The sequence below is a fragment of the Marmota marmota genome, unplaced genomic scaffold (assembly GCF_001458135.2).
Source record: "Marmota marmota marmota unplaced genomic scaffold, marMar, whole genome shotgun sequence".
NCBI lineage: Eukaryota > Metazoa > Chordata > Mammalia > Rodentia > Sciuridae > Marmota > Marmota marmota.
Genome location: NW_026000051.1, coordinates 2,502,551 through 2,528,319, shown reverse-complemented (window position 1 = coordinate 2,528,319; position 25,769 = coordinate 2,502,551). Strand labels below are relative to the sequence as shown.

The window sequence follows — 25,769 nt, the reverse complement described above, 5'->3', positions numbered from 1 at the left end:
AATTTAGCTATTGTGAATTGAGTTGCTATAAACATTGATGTGACCGCATCACTGTAGTATGAAACATTAATTTTCCAAACCAAAATCTTTTTCTTTTTCTGATTTTAGAGAGAAAGAAATGGTATGCAAAAGAATTGGCCAGGCACAGTGGTACACACTCGCAATCCCAGCTACTTGGGAGGCTGAAGCAGGGGGAGCACAAATTAAAGGCCAGCCTCAGAAACTTAGTGAGACTTTGTCACAAAATAAAGTAAAAAGGAGTATAGCTCAGTGGTAGAGCACCCCTGGGTTCAATCCCCAGACGACCAAAAAAAAAAAAAAAAAGGGGGGGGGATAAAAAAGAAGTTGATCTAAGAAGGAAAGCAGATGGCTGGGAGCTGTGGCACCCACTTGTAATCCCAGCAACCCAGGAGGCTGAGGCATGAGGATCTCAAGTTCAAGGTCAGCCTGGGCAAATTAGCAAAACCCTGTCTTAAAATAAAATAAAAGGACTGGGGTATAGCTCAGTGGAAGAGCACTTCCTGGTGTCTGTGAGGCCCTGGGTCGATCCCCAGTACCACTAAGTAAATAGATAGATCCATAAATTCATAAGCACATAAATGACAAGAGTGTTGGGAGGTACTGACCTCTGCCTTAGTGACTGATTTCACCTTGTCCTTGAGACTTTCACTTAAACAAAGCAGCACAGCTGTCCCCCACTGCTCGAACCTGCCCTGACACCATCCCCAGCGGTTTGTAAGCACTCTTTACCTGGTTTCCTAGGTGGTGGCTGCCCTGCGCTCTGCTTGTCCTGCTGTTCTCAGGACATTGTCCTCCTGTTCTCTGGACGTTCTCCAGAGGTGGTGCCAGTCACCTGTCTCCCCGGTGTCCTGCTAATAATGCAGCTGTAGGTGAGCTTCTCCCTGGAAGTGAGGCAGGTGGCCTGCAGGCCCTAGGCCCCCCACGGGCTCTTGAGACCACCCAGGCCCAGGCCAGCGTCTCCTCCTTGCTCTTTGGAGATGCAGCCTTTCCCCCGCCGGCCCTCTTGGTGCAGTGGCCTCCAGAACTTGGGTTTGGCTTCCTACTGAGGAAAGCCGCCACAGCTTCCGTCTTCCATGTGTAGCTCCTGAGCACAGGCAGGATGGTCGTGCCTCCTGCCAGGGATTCTGGGCCTCCCGCATGGCACTGGGCAGGCGCTCTGTGGGGGACCTGCATTAGACTCTGTGGTCTCCCTGAGTCCTCCTGGCAGCCGTCTGGGGCAGCTCCATCTTCTCAGACAAGAAGTAAGGCTCAGGCTGAGTGCTTCCCTGGGTCACCAGCTGGTGTGTGGCAGAGCCAGACTCAAAGCCTAAGTCCAGTGCTTCACCTCTAGGCTGCCATTGACCCAGGACTGCCTGTGTCTTCTTGCAGGTGAGCCCAGGAGAGAATGGGGGACCCCAGGGACTTCTGCCCTCACCTGGACTCCATAGGGGAGGTGACCAAAGAGGACTTGCTGCTCAAATCTAAGGTAAAGGGGCAGACCTTATGACCAGGGCCCACGCCCAGGGCTGCTGTGCTTGGTGCACCGTGTCTGAAACAGGCAGCACTGGCTGCCCTGGGCGCTTAGCCTCTGTGCAGATGGGGAGGCTGGCGTCTGTAGGGAGTCCCCTTCCAGGGCTGGATCCCAAGGCCATTAATTACAGTCTAGATGGGCCATTGGCTGTTGGGGCTGAGCAAGTGCTGCTGAGTCTGCCAGGGACCAGTTTTATTTTGCTCCTGCCATGTGGGAGGAGCCCAGGGCCTGGGAGAGCCACACCCAGCCCTCCCTTCTCACTACCTGGGCTCAAGTGGAAGGCGCGCCTCTTCTCTGAATGGGAGGATGCATTGTAATTGTCTTTTTGTTGGTGAATTAATATATTTTGAAAAATCACGCTGTCACATGGCCAAGAATGAAACAGCAGGAGAAGGTAAATGTCAGAAGCCCCCTCCCTCAGACCCCCTAGGTAACCACCTGCCTTGGTGTTTATTGTACCTTTTCAGTTTTTCGTGCAAGTACAAGCAGATGCTCTTCCTCTCCTTTCTGCCCTTTCTTGTATAAGAGAGGGCAGACTGCTCCCTGTTTTGTGTGTAAAGTGCTTCAGTCACAGAACAGCCTGCCCCGGAGCTCGTCAACCTCAGGTTGTAGAGAGGCCCTGTCCTTCTCTGTCTGGAAGCTTGGCCACGCTTCATTGTGGACACAGTGACTGACCCTCTGAGTGCCACTGTGCGTGGCAGAGCTGTGCAGGGTGGATTTCTGGGCACGTGCTGGGCTTTTTCCAGCCCTACCTCACCGCACCAGTGGCCTTTGCCTTGAGCAGGGTCGTGGGCCCTGGTGAGGAAAGTTCTCCAGCATCTGGAGCTGCTTTCAAAGTGAGTCTGCCACCCTCATGGCGTGGACAAGGGCAGAGTGAGGCTCCAGTGCACATTTCCGTGCCCTCTGATACCCGGTTTCTTCCCAAATCGCACCAAGGAAGGAGCAGGCCAACCAAGAAGGGGTTTCCCAGGAGGCAGGTGTCAGGGCAGAAGGCGAGGGGGGTGGGGCCTGGGACCGTCTGGGCTGGGCCTTCCAGAAGTGTGCTAGTGTCCTGGAGCCCCGAGAGGAAGACTGGGCTCGTCTTCGGCACCTCTCTGACCATCCCAAAAGTTATGGAGTAAACCCAGCACTGTTTTAAAATACTCAGGGGCAAGGCTCAGAGCAGGCACGGTGCAGGAGGTGCTGCCAAGAAGTGCTCAGGAGAAGACCTCAGCTGCCAGTGGCTGGGGGTGGAGAGGAGAGCAGCATGACGCGGATTTCAGATGAGCACAGACAGATGGGCCGCTGGGAGTGGACAGAGTCAAGCACACTGTTCGCTGCGGGGAGGCCGAGCAGTTCCGGTTCTTGGGGCTCATCCAGTGGACGTGTATCTAAGGACACAGCAGCATTTATCGGACACTTTCATGGAGGAGGACACTGGCGGCCACCTGATGTTCATCAGCAAGAGAATGGGCAAGGAGGGCCTGATGTGTCCAGAGTCAAAACTGCAAAGAATGAGGTGTGGTCTCCACGTACAGACCACAGCAGGGGACAGGGTCATCTCCTGAGAGAGATGTTTTGTGTGATCTTAACTTTCACTAAAAATCACCCCCGAGGGCTGTGCTTACATGTTTGTATAAGAAGAATGAACAGAGGATGGACTTCTAAAGGTGACAGAATGTGCGTATCATCTGCTATACTTCAGATCTTATGCAGCACATGTGTACGAAAGCAATTGTCACAGCAAGCAGACAAATGACCGAGATGAAAAAACAGACCTGGAGTGTAGGAGTGAATTGTGAAATCAGAACCTCAGGAGAGGTCACAGATTCGCAAAGGTGGGCCGCTGCTCTGGGTCTTCTGGGCAGACTGATCACGGGTTGCCACTGCAGCATCTTCAGTGAGAGGGAGCAGGCCTTGCAGGTCCAGCTTGTTTTCTTCACCTGAACCACTGAGGGTCCTGAATGCAGCCTCCTGTGGAGGCCTGAAGCCTACCTGGCCTTGTCAGGGGACCAGGCTTTCTTGGTAGTGGCTAGGATGACCTACCTCCTGCTCTGGGGCTCAAGCTCCTTGGCTTCACTGTCTAACCTTGCTCTTGCAGGAGCATGAGCCTCTCAGCCCCTATTTTTCGTCCATGAAGAGGGAGCTTGGTGGCATCTGCAGCACAGGCTCGTGGCGATGGTAGGGCAAACCTGGCTCCGCTCCTAGTGTGGCTCTCACTCCCTCTTCTCTCACCTCCACTCCCACAGGGAAGCTGCCAGTCCTGTGGTGTTGCTGGACCCAACCTGTGGGCCTGTCTCCAGGTAAGGGGTCCTTACGGCACTTGGGGCGTGGGTTCAGTCTAGATTTTGAGCTGACAGTGCTTGTCCCTGTTGGGCACTGTCAGAAGCTTGGGCTCCAGGGTCAGCAAGTCCCTGGGCAGGCTGCTCTAGGAGCCGTTAAGAGTGACAAGAGAAAAGAGCAGGTTGGGAAGATGCGGGGCTGAAGGTCCCACCTCCACCCCGGCAGAACTCTCCTGAAGAGTGCGCAGAGGTAGGTGCCTGGGCCGAGCCTGCACAGCCTACCCTTCCCCAGCTGGCAAGTAGGGACTTCTCACCCACAGCTGTGCCCAGAATGGGCTTAGGGTGGACTTGACAAGACAGCTGCCCATGACAGGCTTGGCATGGGCACAGCCCAGACAGCATGCAGGAAAGTCTGGCGGAATTGTATTGTAATCATCGCTTGCCACACAAAGTGGGTCCACCAAACAGAGCAGTTTGTGACGGGGTGGCCAGAACCCTGACAGAGCAGGCTCCTGCTCAGGAGGTGTGAGCCTTCTGGGAAAATAAAAAGTCTGGAATAATCAGTAAGAAATAAGACAAAGCCAAAGATAGATTTGAAAAGTGAATGCTGAGCACGGTGGTGCATGCCTGTAATCCCACTGTTAGGCTGAGACAGGAGGGTGGTGTGTTCCAAGCCAGCCTCATCAACAGCGAGGTGCTAAGCAACTCAGTGAGACCCTGTCTCTAAATACAAAACAGGGCTGGGGATGTGGCTCAGTGATGGAGTGCCCCTGGTTCCAAAAAACAAAAACAAAAACAAAAACAGAGCGCCTGGTGGGAGAGTTTGGAACTGAACAACTGAAAAAGGCCCCTTCTTTATTGAAGGAAAGTCCCTCAAAGGCCTGGATGAGGTTTCAGCCAGAGGAGTCTTGTTTCTGTGCTTGTTTCTCCCTGTGGCAGGGGTCTTGCCTAAACAGGTAGATGGCGTTTGGAAGCCACACCCGTCTCTGGGAGGCCCTTTGGCTCTATCTCCCATCTCCCGTATCCAGAGCTGAGCTTGAACTTGAGCAGTGAGCTGGGAGAGGGTGCCCATGAACTGTTGTTCTCAAACCAGTGGATTCTACCTGGGAGTTCCCAAGACCAGCCTTCCCTGCCAAATGGCCCGAATGTCGCTCAGGTCACACATGGCTCATGGCTGGGCCCCAGCAGCAGTTCCTCTGGGTGGTGGGATTGCAAGTGATTTTCATTTTTTTTCTTCATAGCTTTGTAGCATTTTGCAAACTTTCTCTAAGTATATATTATATTTTATAATCATAGATTTTATAATCATAGTAAAAAAATTACCTACAACTTCTTAAAATCCATGAGTAGAAGCAAAGAGGACAGTGAGCTCTAGGGGTGAGGACACAGGCTTTGCCGACACTCAGGGTTCCAGGGCCGCTCTGGCCTCTTCTGTTGAGGCCTTTCACTTAGTATGACTAGGACTGCAGGACACCATCTGGACACCCAGGGGACAGCAAGAAGGCTGAGACATGGTCCTGCCTTAAGGGAGTCCAAGGTCCTCCAGACAGGCAGATGAGGGAACCTTATGCGGGAAATGGGGCCTTTTGGCCATGACTTTTTGTGCGTGTGGTGCTGGGTGTTGAACCAGAGCCTTGTGCATGCGAGGCAAGTGCTCTACCAACTGAGCTCTATCCCCAGCCCTTGGCCATGACTTTATGGTCTCAGCTGAAAGGTCCTTTCCTGGAACATTTCTCTAGCCTGTACATTGCTGACCCCAGATGCCAGTGACACCAGGCCCTCCCAGGGAGGGGCAGGTACCTTGGCCACTGATTGCCAGCTCTGCAGTGGAGATGTCTAAGCTGGGCCTGGGAAATGGGCAGATCTTGGAGAGGCAAGTGCAGGGCTGAAGGCAGCTCCTCAAGGACACGAGGCCCCGCCTTGGGACATGGGATCATCATCAGCCCCCAGCCACCTCCTTGCCATATTTTGGGTTTTGCTACTGGGGATTAAGCCCAGGGGTGCTCCACCACTGAGCTACACCCCCAGCCCTGTTTATTTTTGAGACAGGGTCTCACTAAATTGCCCAGGTCAATCTTGAACTAGTGATGCTCCTGCCTCAGCCTCCCAAGTAGTTAAGATTACAGGTCTGTGCCACCATGCCTGGCAGGAAGTGGGGTTCTGGTGGAAGGACAGGGTCTGGGCCCCAAGTAGCCCAGCTCCAGTTATGACCCTGCCTGAGCTTCTGCCCTTCACTAAGAGCGTCCCCGCCCAGGTGAGCTGCAGCTGGACAGACTGGGCTCCTTCAGGCAGCAGCACCGCAGTTGCTCATGGGGCCTGTTGGGTAGAGGTGGGCCACCCTGCCTCTTAGGGTGCAGTGAGGGGCTTACTGCCTTGACACCCTCCTCCTGGCTGGTCCCAATCCACACTTGCCTCCTTCCTCCCAGGTTGCCTGCCCCTATGTTGGCTGCGGAGAGTCCTTTGCTGACCACAGCACCATTCACGCGCAGGTAGGTGTGGTGGCCAGAACGCAGGCTGCGCAGTCAGGCAGCCTGGGTGGAGCCAAGCCAGCCACCTGCCACTCTGCCTGCTCCTGGCCTCCGTGGCTGAGGCTCTGAAGTGGGGACAATCATAGGGACCCACAAAGAAGCAGGAGAGAGGGAGTACGGGTGAAAGCGCTGGCACACGCCTGACTGGAGGCCGCAAAACCAGAGGGGCCTCTTCTTTTTAAATTTTTTTTTTAGTTATAGATGGACACAATACCTTTATTTGTTTATTTATTTATTTATTTATTTTTACATGGTGCTGAGGATTGAACCCGGGGTCTCACACCTGTGATGCGAGTGCTGCACCACTGAGCCCCAGCCCCAGCCCCAGGGGCCTCTTCTGAGGCCAGAGAGTGAGGCAGCCCTGACTCGGCTTGACACCTGTTAGGCCAGGTCTCCTGGGCCTTATTTTGGATCTCCTTCCAGGCTAAGAAGCACAACCTGACAGTGAACCTGACCACATTCCGGGTCTGGTGCTATGCCTGTGAGCGGGAGGTGTTTCTGGAGCAGCGGCTGGCGGCCCACCCACCTGGCTCCCCGCCCAAGTTCTCAGAGCAGGTGAGACACTGCTGGGGATGGGGGCCCTGTGGCCCGAGCATCCAGGGAGCGTGCTTCGTGGGTTCCAGTCGTTGAGTGCTCCTGGCCAGTGAGCTTTCAGGTGTTCGAGGAACTTGTGTCGACAAATGCTCTTTGAGCGCACTTGTGTGCCCAGGCCGCATGGAGCTTTGAGAATGCAGAGTGACCCTCAGGCGCTTAAAGGCCCTGGGGCAGCTGTGTGTGAGTGCAGGGTGTAGGGTGGGTCCAGGGACCCTCCCAGGCCTTATGGGGGTCACTCATGGCCCCTGGTGTCCCATATCTAAGCATGTCCTGAGGGATCACAAGTAGTCGCTGTAGCATGCTCATCCGTGGGAAACTAGGAGGCTGCCTGGATGATGAGGCAGCCAGAGAATAGTCCCTCCAAGCAGCAAGGCACTGTGCGGCCTCCAGAGTGGCCGGTCGAGCCGCTGTCAGAACAGCCAATGAGCTGCAGTTGAGGCCCAGGGGAGCCAGGCCACGCCTCCCTGCATCTCCTCCTTGTGTAGACGGTTACATGATAGTGCTTGATGAGCATTTATTGAATACACTTTTTTTTTTTTTAAAGAAAGAGTGGGAGAGAGAGAGAGAGAAAGAGAGAGAGAGAGAGAGAATTTTTTAATATTTATTTTTTAGTTCTCGGCAGACACAACATCTTTGTTTGTATGTGGTGCTGAGGATCGAACCCGGGCCGCACGCATGCCAGGCGAGCGCGCTATCGCTTGAGCCACATCCCCAGCCCCTTGAATACACTTTTGAACACAGGAGGTGTTTATGGATCTAAAATAAAGGCTGTAAAACCACATACATACACAGCCAGGCATAATGGTCCATACCTGGGATCCCAGCTACTTGGGAGGCTGAGGCAGGAGGATGGCAAGTTCAAGGCCAGCCTCAGCAACTTAATTAGACCCTGTCTCAAAATAAAAAATAAAAAGAGCCAGGGGTGCAGCTCAGTGATAGAGCACCCCCATGCTCAATCCCCAGTACCGCAAAACAAAGACAAAAACAAAAACTTCCAATATATGCAGCATCTAGCTTGCAGTGAGTGTTTTGAAGTGAGAAGTTTGAAGTCTGTGTATTATAGTTAATAAGATCCTCTCCTAGAAATGGAATCTCATAGTTTTTCTTTATGTTCTTGTTTTTTTCCCAGATATATTAGAAATAAAATTATTCATTATTGCAAATAAAAAATACAAGTCAGTGACCGTGTGCTCACATTAGCTGCTGATGCCATCTCTTCCTAGGCTGTTCCTGCTCTGATGGACCAACATGGTCCGTGCTCTGTGCGTGGGGCTGGGGCTGTGGGCTGGTCCTGCCCTCTGGAGGCAGGTAGCCCCCTCCCCAGCCCTTCTCCCTCCCCAGCCCCCTTTTCCTTCTCTCTGGGTCTTGAACACAGGACTCTCCGCCACCCTCTCATCCTCTGAAAGCCGTTCCCATTGCTGTGGCTGACGAAGGAGAGTCTGAGTCAGAGGACGATGACCTGAAACCTCGAGGTAATGGCCCCAGAACAAGGGGAGGTGTGGGGCAGGCTGAGCCCTCAGCTGGGGGCTGGGAGCTCTAGGGTCAGGAGGAGGGACAGCCATACGGGGTGGTAAGTGACTTCCTTTAGAGGGCCAGTGGGCCCAGCTGAGGTCCTAGAGGCCTGGCGTCCTCCCTCAGCTGTGTGGCCTTGGGCAGGTGGCCCCTCTGCAGTTGGCCTCCTGGTCAGTGTGGGCAGGGCAGCATGGCTTAGGACCCTGTTTACCTTCCGAGTTCAGGACCTTGGAGCCCCAGGAGCAGGAGCACACTGGCTCACTGAAGGCTTTCTGGGGAGCGCACCTTCCACCATCCTGGGGGGCTCTGGGTGGCGGCTCCACCGGGGGAGACCTGGGAGGCCGTTCTGGGCTGGGCACTAACCCACCCCTGGTGTCTGTCCCCAGGCCTCACAGGCATGAAGAACCTCGGGAACTCCTGCTACATGAACGCAGCCCTGCAGGCCTTGTCCAACTGGTAGGTGATCCTTGTCCCCGTGATGTCCCAGCCATCTGGCAAAGCTGCCACGCTGCACGCGTGTGCCCCAGGACCCAGCGGTCCTTCCTGCGTGCGCACCCTGCAGAGCTGAGGGGTACACATGTGAGCAAGGGTGCTCATCAGGGTTTTCTGTCAGAGACCAGCTGCAGGCCCACCTGGGGCTGGGTCTCGGCTGAGGGGAGAGCACTGGCTTGGTGTGCGCCAGGGCCAGGGTTCCGCCCCGGCGCTCTATGGAAAAAAAAAGCCTCCTGGCACAGGGTATAAATTAGCGCAGTGTAGCCCAGTCTTACAGGAAATGCAGGAAGACAGCGTTCTTGAAGTAGGAGGGGTGCAGACCTGCAAGTGGGAAAGGGGGTTACCAGGCTTTGTGGTAACAGGTGCGGGCCTGTCTGGGGGAAATATTTCCTTTTAAGGATAGGCTTTCCATTCCATTAGGCTGGGGGTATCCCTGTGCCTGACACAGCGTTTCCCACTGAGAAGGGATTGGGTGGGTATCTATAGGCAAAGGAGGGAAGAGCGAACAGGTAAGTGTGTGTAGAAAAATCTGGAAAGAAAAACCCCCAAATATTCAGAGTAGCTGTCCTCGGGTGGCCAGATGGTCAATTTCTATAGTTTGCTTACTGCGTTTTCTAATATTTTAAATAATAAGTGTATCCTTTTATGCATAAGGTTACTTTTGAAAGCATGAACCAAAGGACGGTGGGAGGCACCTTCAGGCCTGGGAGTTCTGCAGGTGGGCAGGCTGGAGGGCTGGCCCACATATTCCATGCAGCTCTTGCTCCTGGCCTCAGGCTCTCTAGCAGGAGCTGCCTCTGATCCAGGAGACAGGGCTGCGTCTGTTTCCCAGGGTAACAAACGCCACGCCTGGTGGCTTCACCACCAGCCATCTGCTGCCCTCCATTTCAGAGGCCAGAAGTCCAGGACCAAGGGGCCTACAGGTCTGGTTTCTTCCAGGTCTCTCCTTGGTAGCAGCTGCAGCTGCTCCAGGTCCTCGAATGGTCTCCCTGTGTGCACACGGGCCTGGCACCTGGCTTTTAAAGTAATCTCAGAGACTTGGGAGGCTGAGGCAGGAGGATCGCAAGGTCAAGGCCAGCCAGGGAAACTTAGCAAGACCCCTGGGTTCAATCTTCAATACTGGGGGAGGGGAAAGGACCCTGTGTCTATTTGCAGTCATGTCTGAGGTTCTAGGAGTTAGGACTTTATATGAATTGGTGGGGGGCTACAGTCTAGCCCTAATGGGGTCCTTCTAATCATCAGCAGGCATTTCTGGGTGTGGGGGCCTCTGTTCCCACACGAGCACTTGGTGCTTCTGCTCTCTGCAGCACCTCGTAAGTGATCCCTGTTCCCTCTTCCCCTCTGACCTGGCTCACGCTCCCTTCCCTAGCCCTCCGCTGACCCAGTTCTTCCTGGAGTGTGGCGGCCTGGTGCGCACTGACAAGAAGCCAGCCCTGTGCAAGAGTTACCAGAAGCTGGTCTCTGAGGTCTGGCACAAAAAACGGTGAGAGACTGAGCCCCTGACCTTGGGCAGGTACACAGGGACTGGGTTTCTGTCAGTTGTCTTGATTGGACACATCCTGTGGATTTGGTCCTGAGCCAAGCACTTGCTTTTAAAGACCCCGTGAGATGCTCACAGCAGGTTGCATGCAGCCCTGTTTTACCAGTGGGGACTGAGACTTCTTGCTCTCAGTCACAGGGCTTGGGAAGGACAGAGCTGGGATTGGGGCTGGCGGTGAACCCAGATGGCAGCCACTTCACAGATGACTGTGCCAGCCCCAGGTCTCGGGTGGTGGGTGCTGGCCAGGCACAGGCTTGTGGCTCAGCATGAAATGAATTTAAAGACCAGAAACCTGAGTTGGATCTTTCACCAGAAAAAGTCAAAATTAGGAATGATTTATAATGAGCACTTAGAAATGTGTCAAGTGCAGAAGTGGATTAAGAGCCACCAATACTCCAGTTGTACTCAGGTGTGTGCCCCATGGGCTCTTGTATGTGTATTTTTGCAGAAAACTCAGGAAATCTGACTGTGCTTCTCTCCAGATGGTGCCAGTAGTGGTGCTTCTTTGTTGTACTTTTCTGAAATTCTAGATTTTTCAAGAAGGAATGGGTATTGCTCTTAAAAAAAAAAAAAAAAAATAGATGTTTCACAGTAATAAAGCAGGCTGGGCCCATCCTGGGCGCTTGGGAAATGACACTCCCCAGTTGAGAGCTCCTTGCCCAGTTGAGGCAGCAGCCAGGCCTCTCGGGTTCCTTCCTGACCACCCTGATCATGAGCTGCAGGAGCCCTTGGGTGTCCCTGCACCAGGCCAGGTGCCCCTGCCCTGAGTCAACATAGATTCACTGGTCACCCGCATCTCAGTGCCAGTAGTGCAAGGCTGGCAACTTGGACTGATGGGTTTGGTCTCCCCACAGACCAAGCTATGTGGTCCCTACCAGCCTGTCCCATGGGATCAAGTTGGTCAACCCGATGTTCCGAGGCTATGCTCAGCAGGTAAGCCACTGAGCTGCCAGGGCACAGCCAGTGCCTTGCTGTCAGCCAGAGGGGACCCAGCACAGTGCTGCAGGAGGTCTGAGTGGGTGGGCCCCCGACCAGGCACGTATTACGTAAGCCCTTCCTGCGGGGATGTGGGGCCCCCAGCCCCATTCTGGTGTTTAACCCCACACTACAGGTGGGGAAGCTGAGGCTCAGGGGCCTTGTCACTAGTCCTGGTGCATAGCCAATGCACGGTGGAGGGACTCTGAGCCCAGGTAGCTTGGCTGCAGTGTAGTTGTCCCCAGCCCTGCAGTCACAGTGGCACAAACCTCAGTGCAGTGTCACTTTTATTAAAGTAAAGATTTTAATTATATATTTTTTTAATATAGAGAACTCTTCTGAAACTAGCTGTCTTTATCTGTTTTATAAAATCATGAAGCCGGGCTGGGGATGTAGCTCAGTTGGTAGAGTGCTTGCCTTGCATGCACAAGGCTCTGGGTTCAATCCCCAGCACCACAAAAAAAAAAGAAGAAAGAAAGAAATCACGCGGCCTAGTGCTGGGGAGGGATTATAGCTCATGAGTAGAGTGTGTGCACAAGGACACACACACACACACACACACACACACACCCCACAAGAACAAGACAAAGCAGAGCACAGCCTTGGGTGGACCTCAGCCCCAAGCTAAGCCAATGAATACCAAGGTCCAGGTCCCCAGGGGGTTCCCAGCCAGGCCTGTCTGTGTCACCTCTTGTGCCACCTGAGCGTGGGGCCCTGGGGTCCACAGCAGGCATTGGGGTTGCACCCGCTGTCCACCTCTCAGCCAGCCTGCCAGCCCCTTCTAGGCCTGCTGCTGCTCTTTCTCTGCTTACCCCTGGGTGGGCGCGTGCCTGGGGAGCCCCGCACTGCCTGACAGCCCCCTTTCTGGGGAGGGATGCATCCACTGCTGTCACCTTGTGTCACAGATCACACAGGTGTGGTGGCAGGGGTGGGATTCAAGCCCAGCTGAGTGCTGGCCCTCAGCCCTGGGTGAGGACACTGTTAGGGGAAGCTTGATGCTGCGTAACCTCCACCTGGCCTCCGGAGAACCTCCCTCTCTGGTCTTGGACATGTGCAGGGACACTCCTGAGTCTGAAGTGCAGTGCAGCTGTGGGCCTCTCTCCATGGCCGAGGGACACTGTCATGCCTCTGCATGAGAATTTGTCAACATTTGTCTAACACAATGTTGTGTTAGAAGGAAGGACCAGAAGGAGACGCAGATGGTGATTAAGGGCTTGTTTTTTCTAAGGACCTTTCAATGAGCCTGACTTGGGGCCCCTGCATGCCCCATGATGCGCACAGACTGGTGGTGGACCCCCAATCCTGACAGGGGAAAGCATACCCCGGCCTCTGTTCCCCGTCAGTAGGGCCAAGAGAACAGGCTGTGTTCTCCAGGCTTGGGGCCGGGGCATGGCTGGCAGCGTGGCTGGCTTGGTTGGCTCTGCTGTATGACCCTCCCTGCCTTGTGGGGCCAGCACTGGTCAGGGACTTTCAGAGTTGGACTCGGGACCCAGGGCCTCCTCCAGTGCCCTCAGCTCTCCAGGTGGGCCGGGCCCGCCCCTAGTGCCCTTCAGAGCATCCTTGGGAGTGCAGCTCCCTGCTGGCCCAGTGGGCTGCCTGCCAGAGTCCACCTCCCCGTCTCCCACTGCCTGGCGGCCGGGGCACCACTTCTGGGGAGAAGCCACCTGAGCACTGAGCCCATGTCATGCCCGGGTCTGCAAGGCCAAAGGACCCTGACCCCAGGGCCTGCCTTCCAGTGCTGCACCGGCAAGGGAAGGTGCAGGCCTGTGGCCGGATGGTACATCAGGGAGGACCAAAGGAAGGGTGATCGCGTGGCTGGCTGGCCTGCTGGGTGGCGCTGCACCTCCAGGACTCTGCCAAGTCCTCCCCTTCTGTATCCTGTCCTACACGCCCCTGCTCCCCACCTGCCCACACTGGCCTCTCCTTTAGGGAACAGGTGACTTCAGAGGCGGACACTGTGCTGCAGATGTGGCATGTACCTAGCTGCACACCTGGCTCTGCCTGGCACTGAGTTGTGAGGCCAGGGAGGGTCCCCAGCCTCTGCCCTTCAGTGTCCTTCTCAGGAGAATGGGGATTAGGACAGACCTGCCCTGGAGGCCACCATGAGGGGCTGAGCAGCCTGTCTGCCCAGGGCCCCCACCAGGACCTCTCAGCAGCGGCTGGCATCCTATGGGCAGGGCAGTGGGCACATGGAGTGCCCTCCCATGTGGACGGCCCGTTGACGTGGCCCTGGTTACAGGACACCCAAGAGTTCCTGCGCTGCCTGATGGACCAGCTGCACGAGGAGCTCAAGGAGCCGGCTGTGGCGGCCACGGCGGGGCTCACAGAGGCCCGGGACTCGGACTCAAGTGACACAGATGAGAAACGAGAGGGCGACCGGAGCCCGTCGGAAGACGAGTTCCTGTCCTGCGACTCTAGCAGTGACCGGGGTGAAGGCGACGGGCAGGGGCGCGGCGGGGGCGGCTCGCAGGCCGAGGCGGAGCTGCTGATCCCCGATGAGGCGGGCCGCGCCATCTCCGAGAAGGAGCGCATGAAGGACCGCAAGTTCTCCTGGGGCCAGCAGCGCGCCAATTCGGAGCAGCTGGACGAGGACGCAGACGTGGACACGGCCATGGCTGCCCTTGATGACCAGCCTGCCGAGGCCCAGCCACCGTCACCGCCGTCCATCAGCCCCTGCCGGACCCCAGGTATCAGTGAACTGGGGGCACCCTGGCCACGGGGCCACAGCACCTTTGCCTACAAGCCCGTGTGTGCCAAGCCCAGCATGCAGCAGCCCACCCAGATCCTACTATGGCTGGACTCAGGTGCGACGCAGCTTCAGCGTCCAGTCACCCGGCCAACAGCCAGAGCCCGTGCGGTCCCTGGTGGGAGACAGAAGGGCAGCTCCATCCCTGTGGCCCGGGGGTGGGGCAGGGTAGGCAGACAGTGGGTTGAGGTTTTTGTCCCGTCAGGAGCTGCTGGAAGGTCCTCCTGGCCTGAGGGACCCTGTGTGGCTGCCCCGGCCTGGTATCGTCCCTCCTCTGCCCCCAGAGCCGGACAATGATGCCCACCTACGCAGCTCCTCTCGCCCCTGCAGCCCTGTCCACCACCGCGAGGGCCACGCCAAGCTGTCCAGCAGCCCTCCTCGTGCGAGCCCTGTGAGGATGGGGCCGTCCTACATGCTCAAGAAAGGTTCGGGGGCAGTAGGGTAGTGAGCTTGGGCAGGGCGTGGACGGGGTACAGTGGTGGCCGGTTGGCACACTGGCTGCTGGAGGCTGGGCCGCGTGCCCCTCACTAGGCACACCCCTGGGATGTGAGCAGGGCAGCCCTGCTTCACAGATGACAAACTGGGTGCCAGAGGTGGGTCACACTCCACGTCACACGATCCCGCATCCTGTCAAAGGAGGGCCCAGTGTCTGTGCCTTGCCCCATCCTGGCGGCTGGAGGCTGGGCCTAGTCCTGTGCTGTGCCCCCAGCCCAGGCCCTGAGCACGGGCAGCCGGAGGCGGAAGGAGCAGCACTACCGCAGTGTCATCTCCGACATCTTTGATGGCTCCATCCTTAGCCTCGTGCAGTGTCTCACCTGTGACCGGGTGGGTATCCTGAGTGGGGAGGGCTGGGCTGCCTGCAGTTTCCACTTGGGGGGTGGCATGGGGTGGGGTAGCTGGGATGGAGTGGGTGTGGTGGGGCAGGNAAGTAGGAGCCCGCAGCCCCGGGGAGAACCGAGGGGGGGGGGGGCGCTGCGAGGGTGCAGGAGCTTGCCAGAGAGGGGCAGGCAGGTGGGTTCCCTGGACACCCGGAGGCAGCCTGAGTCAGATGGTTCAATGAAGAAGGGTGGCAGGTGTGACCAAATGGCAACTGAAGGGGAGACAGCAGCCGGGAGCCAGCCTGCCCCAAGGGAAGAGCGACAGGTGGCCTCCCTGCACCCTGCCACACACCAAGTGACTTGCTGTGCAGCAGTGAGGTCCTCTGTGGCCGCCCAGGGGAGGGGCACCAAGACCCTGGCCCCTTCACAGGGAGAGGCGCCATCACTAGCTCGAGGACATGGTAGGGTCGCTCCAGATTTGTGCACCTCCTTGCCAAGCTGGCCCACTGGGCCTGTGGGGCCTTGGGCTTGAGCAGGCCATGCCAAAGCCCCCCGTCCTGTCTGGCCTCACTCTGGTAGCCCTTACCCGCTTTCTGTCTCTGTAGGTTTGTGGTGTCCTGTACTCCAAGCTGGTTTTGGGGGCCTGTGGTCACTCTGGAAGACTGTCTTGCGGCCTTTTTTGCAGCTGATGAGCTGAAGGGTGAGTGGCCTGGCCGGTGGGGGTGGGGGTGGAGGTTGCTGGAGAGGGACACGGTGGACCCCACACACACTGTGGGCCAGGGTGCAGCCCGGCTCATGGGACATGTGCCTGGTTCTGTTCGCAACACCGAGCACGTGAGAGTCCCTGTGGCCACCTCTTGGCTGGGCCTGGCCACGCACCCTAGCCCACCGCTTCGTGGCTCGTGATGTTCATCTGTTTATATTTTTTTACCAGTGTGGAGGCAGTAGTGATATTCTGCTTTAATTTTTCATTTCCTTGATTATTGATGAGTTTAGATCCTTTTTCATTAAATGTATTGACTACTACTTTGAAATTTCCCATTCCTATTCCTCACCTATTTTTCTGTTGGCTGCTTGGGATCTTATTAATCTTTGGTAAAACTCTTTTTCAATTTTCAATTGTGGAAAAATATAAAAACGCAGAATTTACCACCATAACCTTTTTTTGAGGGGTGGGTACTGGAGATTGAACTCTGGGGCACTCTACCACTGAGCCACATCCCCAGCTCTATTTTATGTTTTATGTAGCGACAGGGTTTCACTGAGCTGCTTAGCACCTTGCTTTTGCTGAGGCTGGCTTTGAACTTGCGATCCTCCTGCCTCAGCCTCCTGCACTGCTAGGATTACAGGCGTGCACCACTGCGCTTGGCTCACCATAACCAATTTTAATGTTATTTTAAACAGGATGTCCACCTCCATAGTATTAAGTGCAGTCACATTACAGAGCAGCCATCCATTTCCATCTGTGTGTGTGTGTGTGTGTGTGTGTGGTGCTAGGCTGGAACCCAGGCCTCCTGCTTTGCCATGGGCCCCGCTTGACTCAGAACATTTTCATCTTGCAAAACGGAAACTCTGTGTCCATTGAGCAGCTTGCTGTCCCCCACCCTGCTCCTGCTGGCCAGCATTCTGCCTTCTGATTGGTGAACCTGACTTCTCTAGGCACTTTGTGTAAGTGCAGTTATAGTGCTGGCTTTTCTGTGATTGGTTTGCTGAGCATAGTGTCCCCAGGTTTCCTCCATGGAGCATGCATCAGAATCTCCTTCCTTTTTGTTTTTTTTTGGTTTTTTTTGGAAGTGTTGGGGTTGAATCCAGGCCTTGTGTGCCAGGCAAGTGCTCTACCCCTGAGCCACATTCCCAGCCCTTCCTTTTCGGGGCCAAGTGATATTCCTCTCAGTGGCTCTTCCACACTTTATCTATCCATTGGCCCCTCAGTGGACGCTAGGGTTGCTTCTGGGTATAGCTATTGTGAATACTGCTCTGTGAGCAAGGGTGAACAAGTATCTCTTTGAACTCCTCTGCAGTGTACCCAGAGGGGGACTGCCAGACCACGTGGCAGTCTTAGTTGCTGCCTTTTGAGGGGCCACCATTCAGGTTCCTGCAGGGCTGGTGCTGTGCCCAGGGCCCCGCTTGTCTTTGCACCTCGCCAGTGCTGTCCTGGCATTTCCCATTACAGCTAGCCTGTGGGCGTGGTGGTGTGCCACTGAGGCTTGGATCTGCCTTCACTGACAGCAGTGAGGTGGGGCGTCCCTTCCTGGGCTCGTCCTCACTGGCGTGTCCTCTGGGGAGAAATGTCTGCTCCGGTCCTGTGTCCATTTCCTAACTAGGCTGCTCTATTGTTGGCTTTAGGGTCCCTCACGTGTTCTAGATGGTGACTGTGCTGCCAGGTGTTTTCCGTCCAGGGTTTGCTTCTCATTTCTGTCTTTGGTTCTTGGGGGTCTTTGATCCTGATGTGGCCCAGTTGTCTGCCGCTGCTCTTGGTGCGGTGCGTGCGCCTGGAGGCGGATCCCAGTACCGGCTGTCAGACTCCAGGTCTGAAGCTTTCCCCGGCCGTGTCCTGATAATAAGTCAGTGCAGGAGCCGAAACCTAGCTCTGCGACCCACTCTGAGTCTGTGTGCCCAGGTGTGAGGTGCAGGAGGCCCTGGGAGCATGGAAGATTTGGACACTTTCTGGCTTTAATGTTGCAGTTCCTTCTCATTTTGCCCTTTGGCTTCTAATTTTGGTTTTAGAGATGTCTGTCCGGAGTTTCAGTGTTTCCAGGGAGATTCACTTTTCCCCTGAGCCTCCCTGGGGTGCGGCCTCTCCGCACTCTGGGTTAGGGCTTTCCTCCTCTCCGTTGCCCGCTGCCACCCTACCCTCTGCTCTTGTGTTGCAGGTGACAACATGTACAGCTGCGAGCGGTGTAAGAAGTAAGCCCGGGCCTGGGGCTTCCCCAGCTCCCGTTCCCAGTCCTCCCGCCTCTACGCTTCCCTGCCCACCCCAAGGGAGCCCCGTCCTGGCTTCCAGAGTGACCGGGTGGGGGACTGCCTAACGGGGCCCTCTGCTCCCCATGAGACGCTGACTGTCACTCCCTCGTGCCTCCTCCCCAGGCTGCGGAACGGCGTGAAGTACTGTAAAGTCCTCCGGTTGCCCGAGGTGAGCGAGTGGCTGGGGCTTGGCCAGCTCCTCCTCCACACTATGGCGGCACCTGGCTACTAGCAGTGTCCCACGAGGGCCAGCTCCCTTCTTGCTCAGGAGCTTCTGTGTCCACGCCTGCCCTCTGCCCTCAGATCCTGTGCATCCACCTGAAGCGCTTCCGGCATGAGGTGATGTACTCCTTCAAGATCAGCAGCCACGTCTCCTTCCCCCTGGAGGGCCTCGACCTGCGTCCCTTCCTGGCCAAGGAATGCACGTCCCAGATCACCACCTACGACCTCCTCTCGGTCATCTGCCACCACGGCACGGCAGGCAGTGAGTGGCAGCCCTGCGGCCGGCCCCTCCCCTTGCTGTGCCCGCCTCCTGCAGGCCCTGTGACCTGCTGCTCTCCCTCCAGGTGGACACTACATCGCCTACTGCCAGAATGTGATCAACGGGCAGTGGTACGAGTTTGATGACCAGTACGTCACCGAGGTGCATGAGACGGTGGTGCAGCATGCCGAGGCCTACGTGCTCTTCTACAGGTGGGCGGGACCCATGCCGGGTCTCTGAGCTGGGCCTGTGGTCAGGCGCCCTGGGCCACGGAGGGGACTTGAGTGCCTGCACAGCCCCACCAGGCCCAGGCCTGGCCCAGGCTGCTGCTTACCCTGCCCCTTCCCCCCGCGCCCCAGGAAGAGCAGCGAGGAGGCCGTGCGGGAGCGGCAGCAGGTGGTGTCCCTGGCGGCCATGCGGGAGCCCAGCCTGCTCCGGTTCTACGTGTCCCGAGAATGGCTCAACAAGTTCAACACTTTCGCCGAGCCAGGGCCCATCACCAACCAGACCTTCCTCTGCTCCCATGGAGGTGAGTTGCCCACCCGGGGGACGCCGGCACCGTGGGTGGGCCGAGCCCCAGCCCTACTTCCCTGTGCCTCCCTCCGCAGGCATCCCACCCAACAAGTACCACTACATCGATGACCTGGTGGTCATCCTGCCCCAGAACGTCTGGGAGCACCTCTACAACAGGTGAGGGGCAGGGGAGGGCGGCCGGGGCCCAGCTGGCCTGCAGGGGCAGCGTGCAGCAACCCTGTTCTGTGTTTCTTAGTGCAAAGGACGCCTGGTCTGGGGGTGCAGTCCCTCCCTGCCCTCAGAGGGGACAGGAGACTGGCCCACACAGAGGCAGGTGTGTTCTTCCACCCCACAGAAGCCTGCCTCTGTCTCAGGGGTGTAGGGACTGACAGCAGGGCCAGCTGCCCCAGCCAAGGAGCTCCCAGGGCCACCGCCATCAGGACCAAGAGCAGCAGCTCTCCCACTGCAGCCCAGCCCTGCCCAGGCCCCTCTGCAGCCCGTGGTGGTGTGGTCAGCTGTCCCTGCCCTGCCCCCCATTGGGTCAGCTTGGCCACATCTGTCCGAGGGTCAAAGCCACCTTCCCCCTGCCCAGCTGCCAGTAGGGGGTCAGAAACTCACAGGGAGATGTGTCCCTTGATCCTGTGGGATCCCTTGGGCCAGGGACACATCTCCTGTGTCCTGTAGCCTCCCTACGATGGTGCCGCAGGGTCCAGTTGGGGCAGCTCCAGGCCCACAGCACCAGCCCAGAGGAAGCAGGGCCAGGCCACCCAGTCTGCGGGCTGCACTCTGCCGGGCCGGGCCGTTGTCGCCATGCTGCACACAGCTGGCGAGGGGTGTGGCGCCCAGGCGGGTGTGAGGGGAGCCAGGGAGGGCGCGCCCTCTGCCTGTGCTGCCACCGCCCCCTCCTCAGGGCCGCATCTGTCCTTCCGGAGTGTAGGTTCGGGGGCGGCCCTGCCGTGAGCCACCTGTACGTGTGCTCCATCTGTCAGGTGGAGATCGAGGCCCTGGCCAAGCGCAGGCGGATGGAGATCGACACCTTCATCAAGGTGCCACGGGCACGGGTGGCCTGGGGAGCACTGTGGATGTGGCTCACTGTGTTCAGTCCCCAGCACCAAAAAGAGAAAAGCGATACTGTTAGGGGACTGGGCTGTGGCTCAGTGACAGAGCACCTGCTTGGCACACGTGAAGCCTAGATTCCGTCCCCAGCACTGCAAAACACAAGTGCTGTCATGTGACAGAACGGATATGAGCAAAGAGACGCAACTGCTGGGCAGGGAGAGCTGCCTGGACCGGTGCCTCCACCCTGCTGGGCTAGCACTCGGCCTCCAAGCTGCGTCCCAGCCCCAGGAAGCAGTTCTTGAAAAGCGAGGCGCTAAGCAACTCAGTGGGACCTGTCTCTAGATAAAATACAAAATAGGGCTAGGGCGTGGCTCAGCGGCCGATGCCCCTGAGGTCAGTCCTCGGTGCCCCAAAAGGAAAAACAGCAGGTCTTGAGATTCACCAGTGTAACCAGCAGTCAGTGGCCTGGTGGGGGACGTTCCAGGACGTGCTCATTGAGCTTGTCCAGGAGTCATGGATTCCCACCTCCCGTGTCTGGTGGTGTCACGGACTGGGGTGGAGGTGGGGCAGGGCGTTGGGACACCATCCAGGGAGGGGCAGCTGACCAGCCTTGCCCTCCGCCCTGCAGCTGAACAAGGCCTTCCAGGCTGAGGAGTCTCCGGGCGTCATCTTGTGCATCAGCATGCAGTGGTTCCGGGAGTGGGAGGCCTTCGTCAAGGGGAAGGACAGCGGTGAGTAGAGCCACCTCCACACCTAGCACTGGCCACCTGCAGAGGCTGTGGGAGGCGAGGTGGCTGCCAGTCAGGGAAGGTGCCCAGGGTCTCTGTTGCCCCCTCCAGTGGGGAGCGGAGGACACAGGTGAACTGCCCTCCCCGTCACACTGCCCCCTCCTCTACCGACACCCAGGACTGTGGCCCTTCCTCCTGCAAGGCCAGTCCTGGAAGTCCCTTGGCCCTTGCCAATGCATTGTCTCAGACTCTCAGGAAAGGCTCTGCTGTTGTCTGACCCTTCAGATCTACAGAGGTAGAAACAGACCCTTGACCAGGGGGTTCCCAGGTTCCCACTGTCCCTAGCAAAGAGCAGGAAGGCCAGACCTTGGCCTGGATGTGGATGCCCTTGCCTCCCTCAACCCACCCTTGGACCCCAGACCAGCCATGGGGGCCTGGCAGGGTCAGCAGAGTCAGTGGATCCTTGTACTGGGCGTTTGCCCCCTGGGAGCACCAGCACCCATCAGGGCTCAGGAGGGCGGTGTCTTGCTGCCTCACAGCCCGACCCCCCACTGGTGGGGAGAGGGTGCCAGGGACACCAGCAGCTTCTAAATAGCAGCTGATTGCTATTTGGCCCAAAGACTCAGGCGTGGCTGGAGTTAGAACAAGGACGAGGAGGCCCAGCCCTGGCCTGGACACAGACCCTGCCGCCTGCCAGCTTCCACCCTGCACGGTGCTGACCAGGCCTCAGCTTCTGTCTGAGTGAAGTCCCGTCTCATGATTGCTGAAGGTTAAATGCAGTGATGGGACACAGGGAAGGGGATTCGGTGCCAGCTGCCACCAGAGATTAGGACATTGCCCACCCGCCGCTGACTGTTGCCAATGTGCTGGGGTCTGAAACGATTGTGTGTATCCTTGAAGTGCCCTCTGCCAGGTCCCAGGATGTTGGGGGCCCTTGGCTCACACTGCAGTCGAGGATCCTTTTCTACCCCAGCACCTCCCCTGTTAAGTGCTCTAAGGTGGCTGGCTTGGTGGCGCATGCCTGTGATCCCAGCATTTAGGCGGCTGAGGATCGAGAGCAGCCAACTTAGTGGGCAACTTAGTGAGACTCTGGGTGTACTCAGCGGTGGAACCCCAATTCCCAGTACTGGGGGGAAAAACAGATTCCGAGCTGTCTGGAGGCTCAGGCTCGGGGCGGCCTCTGTAGGACACAGGTGTCAGAGCCTCACTGGAGAAGGCTATGTCATCCACAGGGCCACCCCCACTCCCAGTGCTGAGTCCACACCCTCTCTCCTCCAGAGCCTCCTGGGCCCATTGACAATAGCAGGATCGCACAGGTCAAGGGCAGTGGTCACGTCCAGTTAAAGCAGGGTGAGTCTCCTGGCTCCAGGCCCAGCTAGGCCCCTGTCCCTCCTGACTGCCAGGTGGTTTCCTAGTCTGGGTCCCCCCAGGAGCTCCCTTGCCACCTGTCTCAGAGTTGGGCTGTTCTCCCACCCAAGTGGAGACCACGGGGAGGGTGTGGGTCCCCCAGGCCCCTCCCCCACTCTGCCTCTTCTGCTTCCTGCTGGCTTGTCCCACCCTGTTCTTTTATCAACCCCACCCTGGGACACAAGGGGCTGCAGGCAGAGGTGTGTCCTCTGGGGCCCTTGGTAAAACAGTGTCCTGTGGACAATCCTGCGATTTCCGCTTGATGGCTTTGGGAAACACTGAGGTCGTCACCAGCAACGATGGTTTCCCTCAGGCCTTGGGCTTGAGCCCCAGCCCCTGCCCAGGTGTGCCCCTTTGTCCTGCAGGGGCTGACTATGGGCAGATTTCTGAGGAGACCTGGACGTACCTGCACCATCTGTATGGGGGTGGCCCTGAGATTGCCATCCGGCAGAGCGTGGTCCAGCTGCAGGACCCCGAGACCTTGCATGGGGAACAAAAGATCGAAGCCGAGACAAGGGCCGTGTGACTTGGTGGCCAGGCCGTAAGTCCTGGCGGCCGGCCCCTCCCCTCTAAAACCCTCCCTGAGTCTCTTGGAGGGGTCCTGCCCTGCTGAGCTGGCTGTTCCCACAGGCCACAAGCCCTCCCCGCGGGGACATGTGCCCACAGAGGCCGCGTGGTGGCCACCAGCTGCGTGTGGTGGTGTCGGTGGCTCATAGCTCTAGTGCTGCCCCTAGGAATACACCCACTCCGCTGTCTCAGTGGCCGAGACTCTGGGTCTTTGTCCTGGCAGTGCCCACGCCAGTCACTGTCATCGTCGTCCCCAAACCTTCCCTCTTGCTAGCTCAGGTCCAGCTTTTCCTTGGAGCCCAGTGCTGCCCCTCAGCCAGAGGCTGGCGCCTGGACAGGGGCGGAGTGGCTGCCGCCTCCCAGCGCCCAAAAGCACAGAGGGAGGAGGCCACGGCGGAGAGTGGAGGAGCCAAGGCTCTGCGTGCCTCCCTGCCGGCCACCTCACCCTGCACCCGGTTGTCATCAGCGGCCCCTGGAGTCTGGGCCGCTCTGGTGCATCCTGCAGACTGCTTGCTGGCGCTTGGGACCGAGCGGGGAGCTCTCCGCTGGCAGTTGCTGGAGGCGGCCGTCCCTCACTGACGTCCTGCCCACCATCGGTGTGGCTCGCCTCTGGTTCAGCCCTCAGCCTCACGAATGCCAAGCTGCCACCAGGGCCTGGACGGTGTCACCGGAATGCCTCACGCAGTGTGTCTGCTGCTGGCACAGCTCCAGGAGGTCTAGAGCGAGCGGCAGCCCTTCCCCAGCCCCGGCCCCAGGCCCCACCAGGGAGGGCGCGGGGCTGCTCACACAGGAAGGTCCCTCTGCGGGCCTGACAAGGCTGTTCCTCCCTCTGGGGGCATGAAGTCCCCTGGCTGCAATAGCTGGACCAGGTGTACACCCTGTTGGGGTCGGAGCACAGGGAGGGCTCAAAGCAGAGGTCCTGGGACCAAGTCCCTCAACTGTGGCCTGCACGTGCCCAGGGAGCCCTGGCAGCGACCTGGTGGAGCCCAGACTTTACTTCTGGGGCCTGGGTTCACCTGCTCTGTCCCTTCACACCCAGACAGAGCAGCTGCTGCTGGGCCTGTGAAGTCACCAGGCTTTGAAAGCTGCTGCCGCCTGTCGCCACGGGCCCTGTGCCCGCGCTGCACCCTCGAGATGTGGAGGCCACTGTGCAGGCCGTCACCTGGCCCATGTCTGTATGGCCAGTGTGTGTTCAGAATGTCATAATAAACAGATGTGCCCCACAGTCACCTCTGCCTTTGCCACAGTCATTTCTGTCCCTTGAGGGAAAGTGAAACTGGCTGCCATATGGAGGGTTGTGGGTCCTCGCAGGCCCCTGGAGCCCAGGTGACTAAAGTGGTGAGTGACCAGGCACAATAGGAGCAGTGCCCATGGCTGCCTGAGGCCCGAGGCTGCAGGAGGTGGCAAGGGGGCACACCACGGGTGAGTGGGTCCAGCGGTGGCCGGGGGCCAGCAGGCGGCTGTGGAGTAGCAGCCAGCGGAAGCTGCCTCTCCACCACCCCGGCCCCAGCTGCAGGCCCTTCCCGAAGCCTGAGGCTCCATCTCCATGACCTCTTGAGTCTGCCCTGGAGTTTGGGTGGGTTGTTTTTACTGTGGAGACTTCCCTGGGGAGAGAAGGGCTTGAGATTTCTATAAATTACTCAAAACATGTGCCCATGGGCTGGGGTGAAGCTCGGGCTGAAGCACGCGTGCTTCAGTCCCCAGCACCCAACAAACAGAGCTCCCGTGCTCTGCCGGAGGCCTTCCCTGTTGAAGGTGGAGGACGGGAGTGGAAAGGCTGCGGAGGGCTGGTTTATTTCAGTGGGTGGAGACGCTCCTTCTCGTGTGGCAGCGAGGTGAGCCAGACGTGGATAGGTACCAATTTGCCTTAAAACGTTTCCTATATATTTTCCCTGAAATATCCAGCTTTTAAGGGGCTCGGTCAGAGCTGGACATGGAATCTGAAGACGGAGCGGAGTCCGTGCTTGTTCACCTCAGCTGGGTGGAGACAGGAAGTGCTCAGTGCCTGGGGAGGCCGGTCCAGGCTTCTTTCCCATGCACTGTCCCCAGAGATGGCTCCTGGAGACAGCCTGGGAATGGCTGCTTTGGTGCCATTTATCTATCTATTTATTTATTTATTTATTGGCACCAGGGACTGAACTCAGGGGCACTCGACCACTGAGCCACAACCCCAGCCCTGTTTTGTATTTTATTTTTTAAATATATTTTTTTTTAGTTTTAGGTGGACACAATATCTTTATTTTATTTTTATGTGGTGCTGAGGATCAAACCCAGGGCCTCATGCATGCCAGGCGAGTGCACTACCACTTGAGCCACATCCCCAGCCCCGTTTTGTATTTTAGCACCTCGCTGTTGCTGAGGCTGGCTTTGAACTCACGATCCTCCTGCCTCAGCCTCTGGAGCTGCTGGAATTACAGGCCTGCACCACCGCGCCTCGCCCTTTATTTTTTTATGTAGAGACAGGGTCTCGCCAAGCTTGAGGCTGAACTTGGAACTTCTTGCCTCAGCCTCCCGTCATCAGTGCCTTTTAAAGGAGCCAGAAGCCAGCCCTGCCAAAGGGCCCTGTGTGTGGGTGTGCAGCTTGTCCACCAGCCTGCGGCTCTGCTCCAAACCTGCATCAGGGCTTCTGCCATGTGCAGCTTCCCTACTGCTCCTCCTACTGCTGATCTGTTTTATTTATTTATTTATGGTGCCCTGACTGAACTCAGGGACACTCAACCGCTGACCACTATCCCCAGTCCTTACTGAGTTGCTCAGCACCTCGCCATTGCTGAGGCTGGCTTTGAACTCTCAACCCTCCTGCCTCAGCCTCCCAAGCTGCTGGGATTACAGGTGTGCACCACTGCGCCCAGCCTCTGTTCTGTTTTAAATTTGGTACAAACATGAATCACCTTGAGAACCTGTCCCACCTTATTTTAACCCTGGGCATCCCGGGATGTAAGTGGGTTTTGGCTCCCTCCTCCCTCCCTCCCTCCCTCCATTGTTCACAGTCCCAAGGGCAGAGGGTGGGGAAGGGATCAGTGCCTTCAGAGAAAGCTTGAAAAAGCAGAATG

At 57.5% G+C, this 25,769-nt stretch overlaps 1 protein-coding gene and 1 non-coding gene across 2 annotated transcripts; both read left to right on the top strand.

The window, feature by feature from the left end:
* Window positions 1-762: 762 nt before the first annotated feature.
* Window positions 763-23,945, top strand: Usp20 (ubiquitin specific peptidase 20). Its single transcript, XM_015497708.2, has 23 exons — window positions 763-890; window positions 1,390-1,486; window positions 3,760-3,813; window positions 6,219-6,281; window positions 6,744-6,875; window positions 8,290-8,386; window positions 8,813-8,882; window positions 10,288-10,401; window positions 11,313-11,391; window positions 13,673-14,120; window positions 14,464-14,604; window positions 14,889-15,085; window positions 15,577-15,697; window positions 17,871-17,904; window positions 18,085-18,130; window positions 18,265-18,445; window positions 18,528-18,654; window positions 18,802-18,971; window positions 19,051-19,132; window positions 19,893-20,001; window positions 20,643-20,745; window positions 22,021-22,092; window positions 22,515-23,945. Exons 2-23 carry the CDS (start codon window positions 1,406-1,408, stop codon window positions 22,673-22,675), a joined length of 2,682 nt encoding a protein of 893 aa, XP_015353194.1. The 5' UTR covers window positions 763-890; window positions 1,390-1,405; the 3' UTR covers window positions 22,676-23,945.
* Window positions 11,819-11,892, top strand: Trnaa-ugc. The gene has a single exon. It is a non-coding gene; the product is annotated as a tRNA-Ala (tRNA).
* Window positions 23,946-25,769: the final 1,824 nt, after the last annotated feature.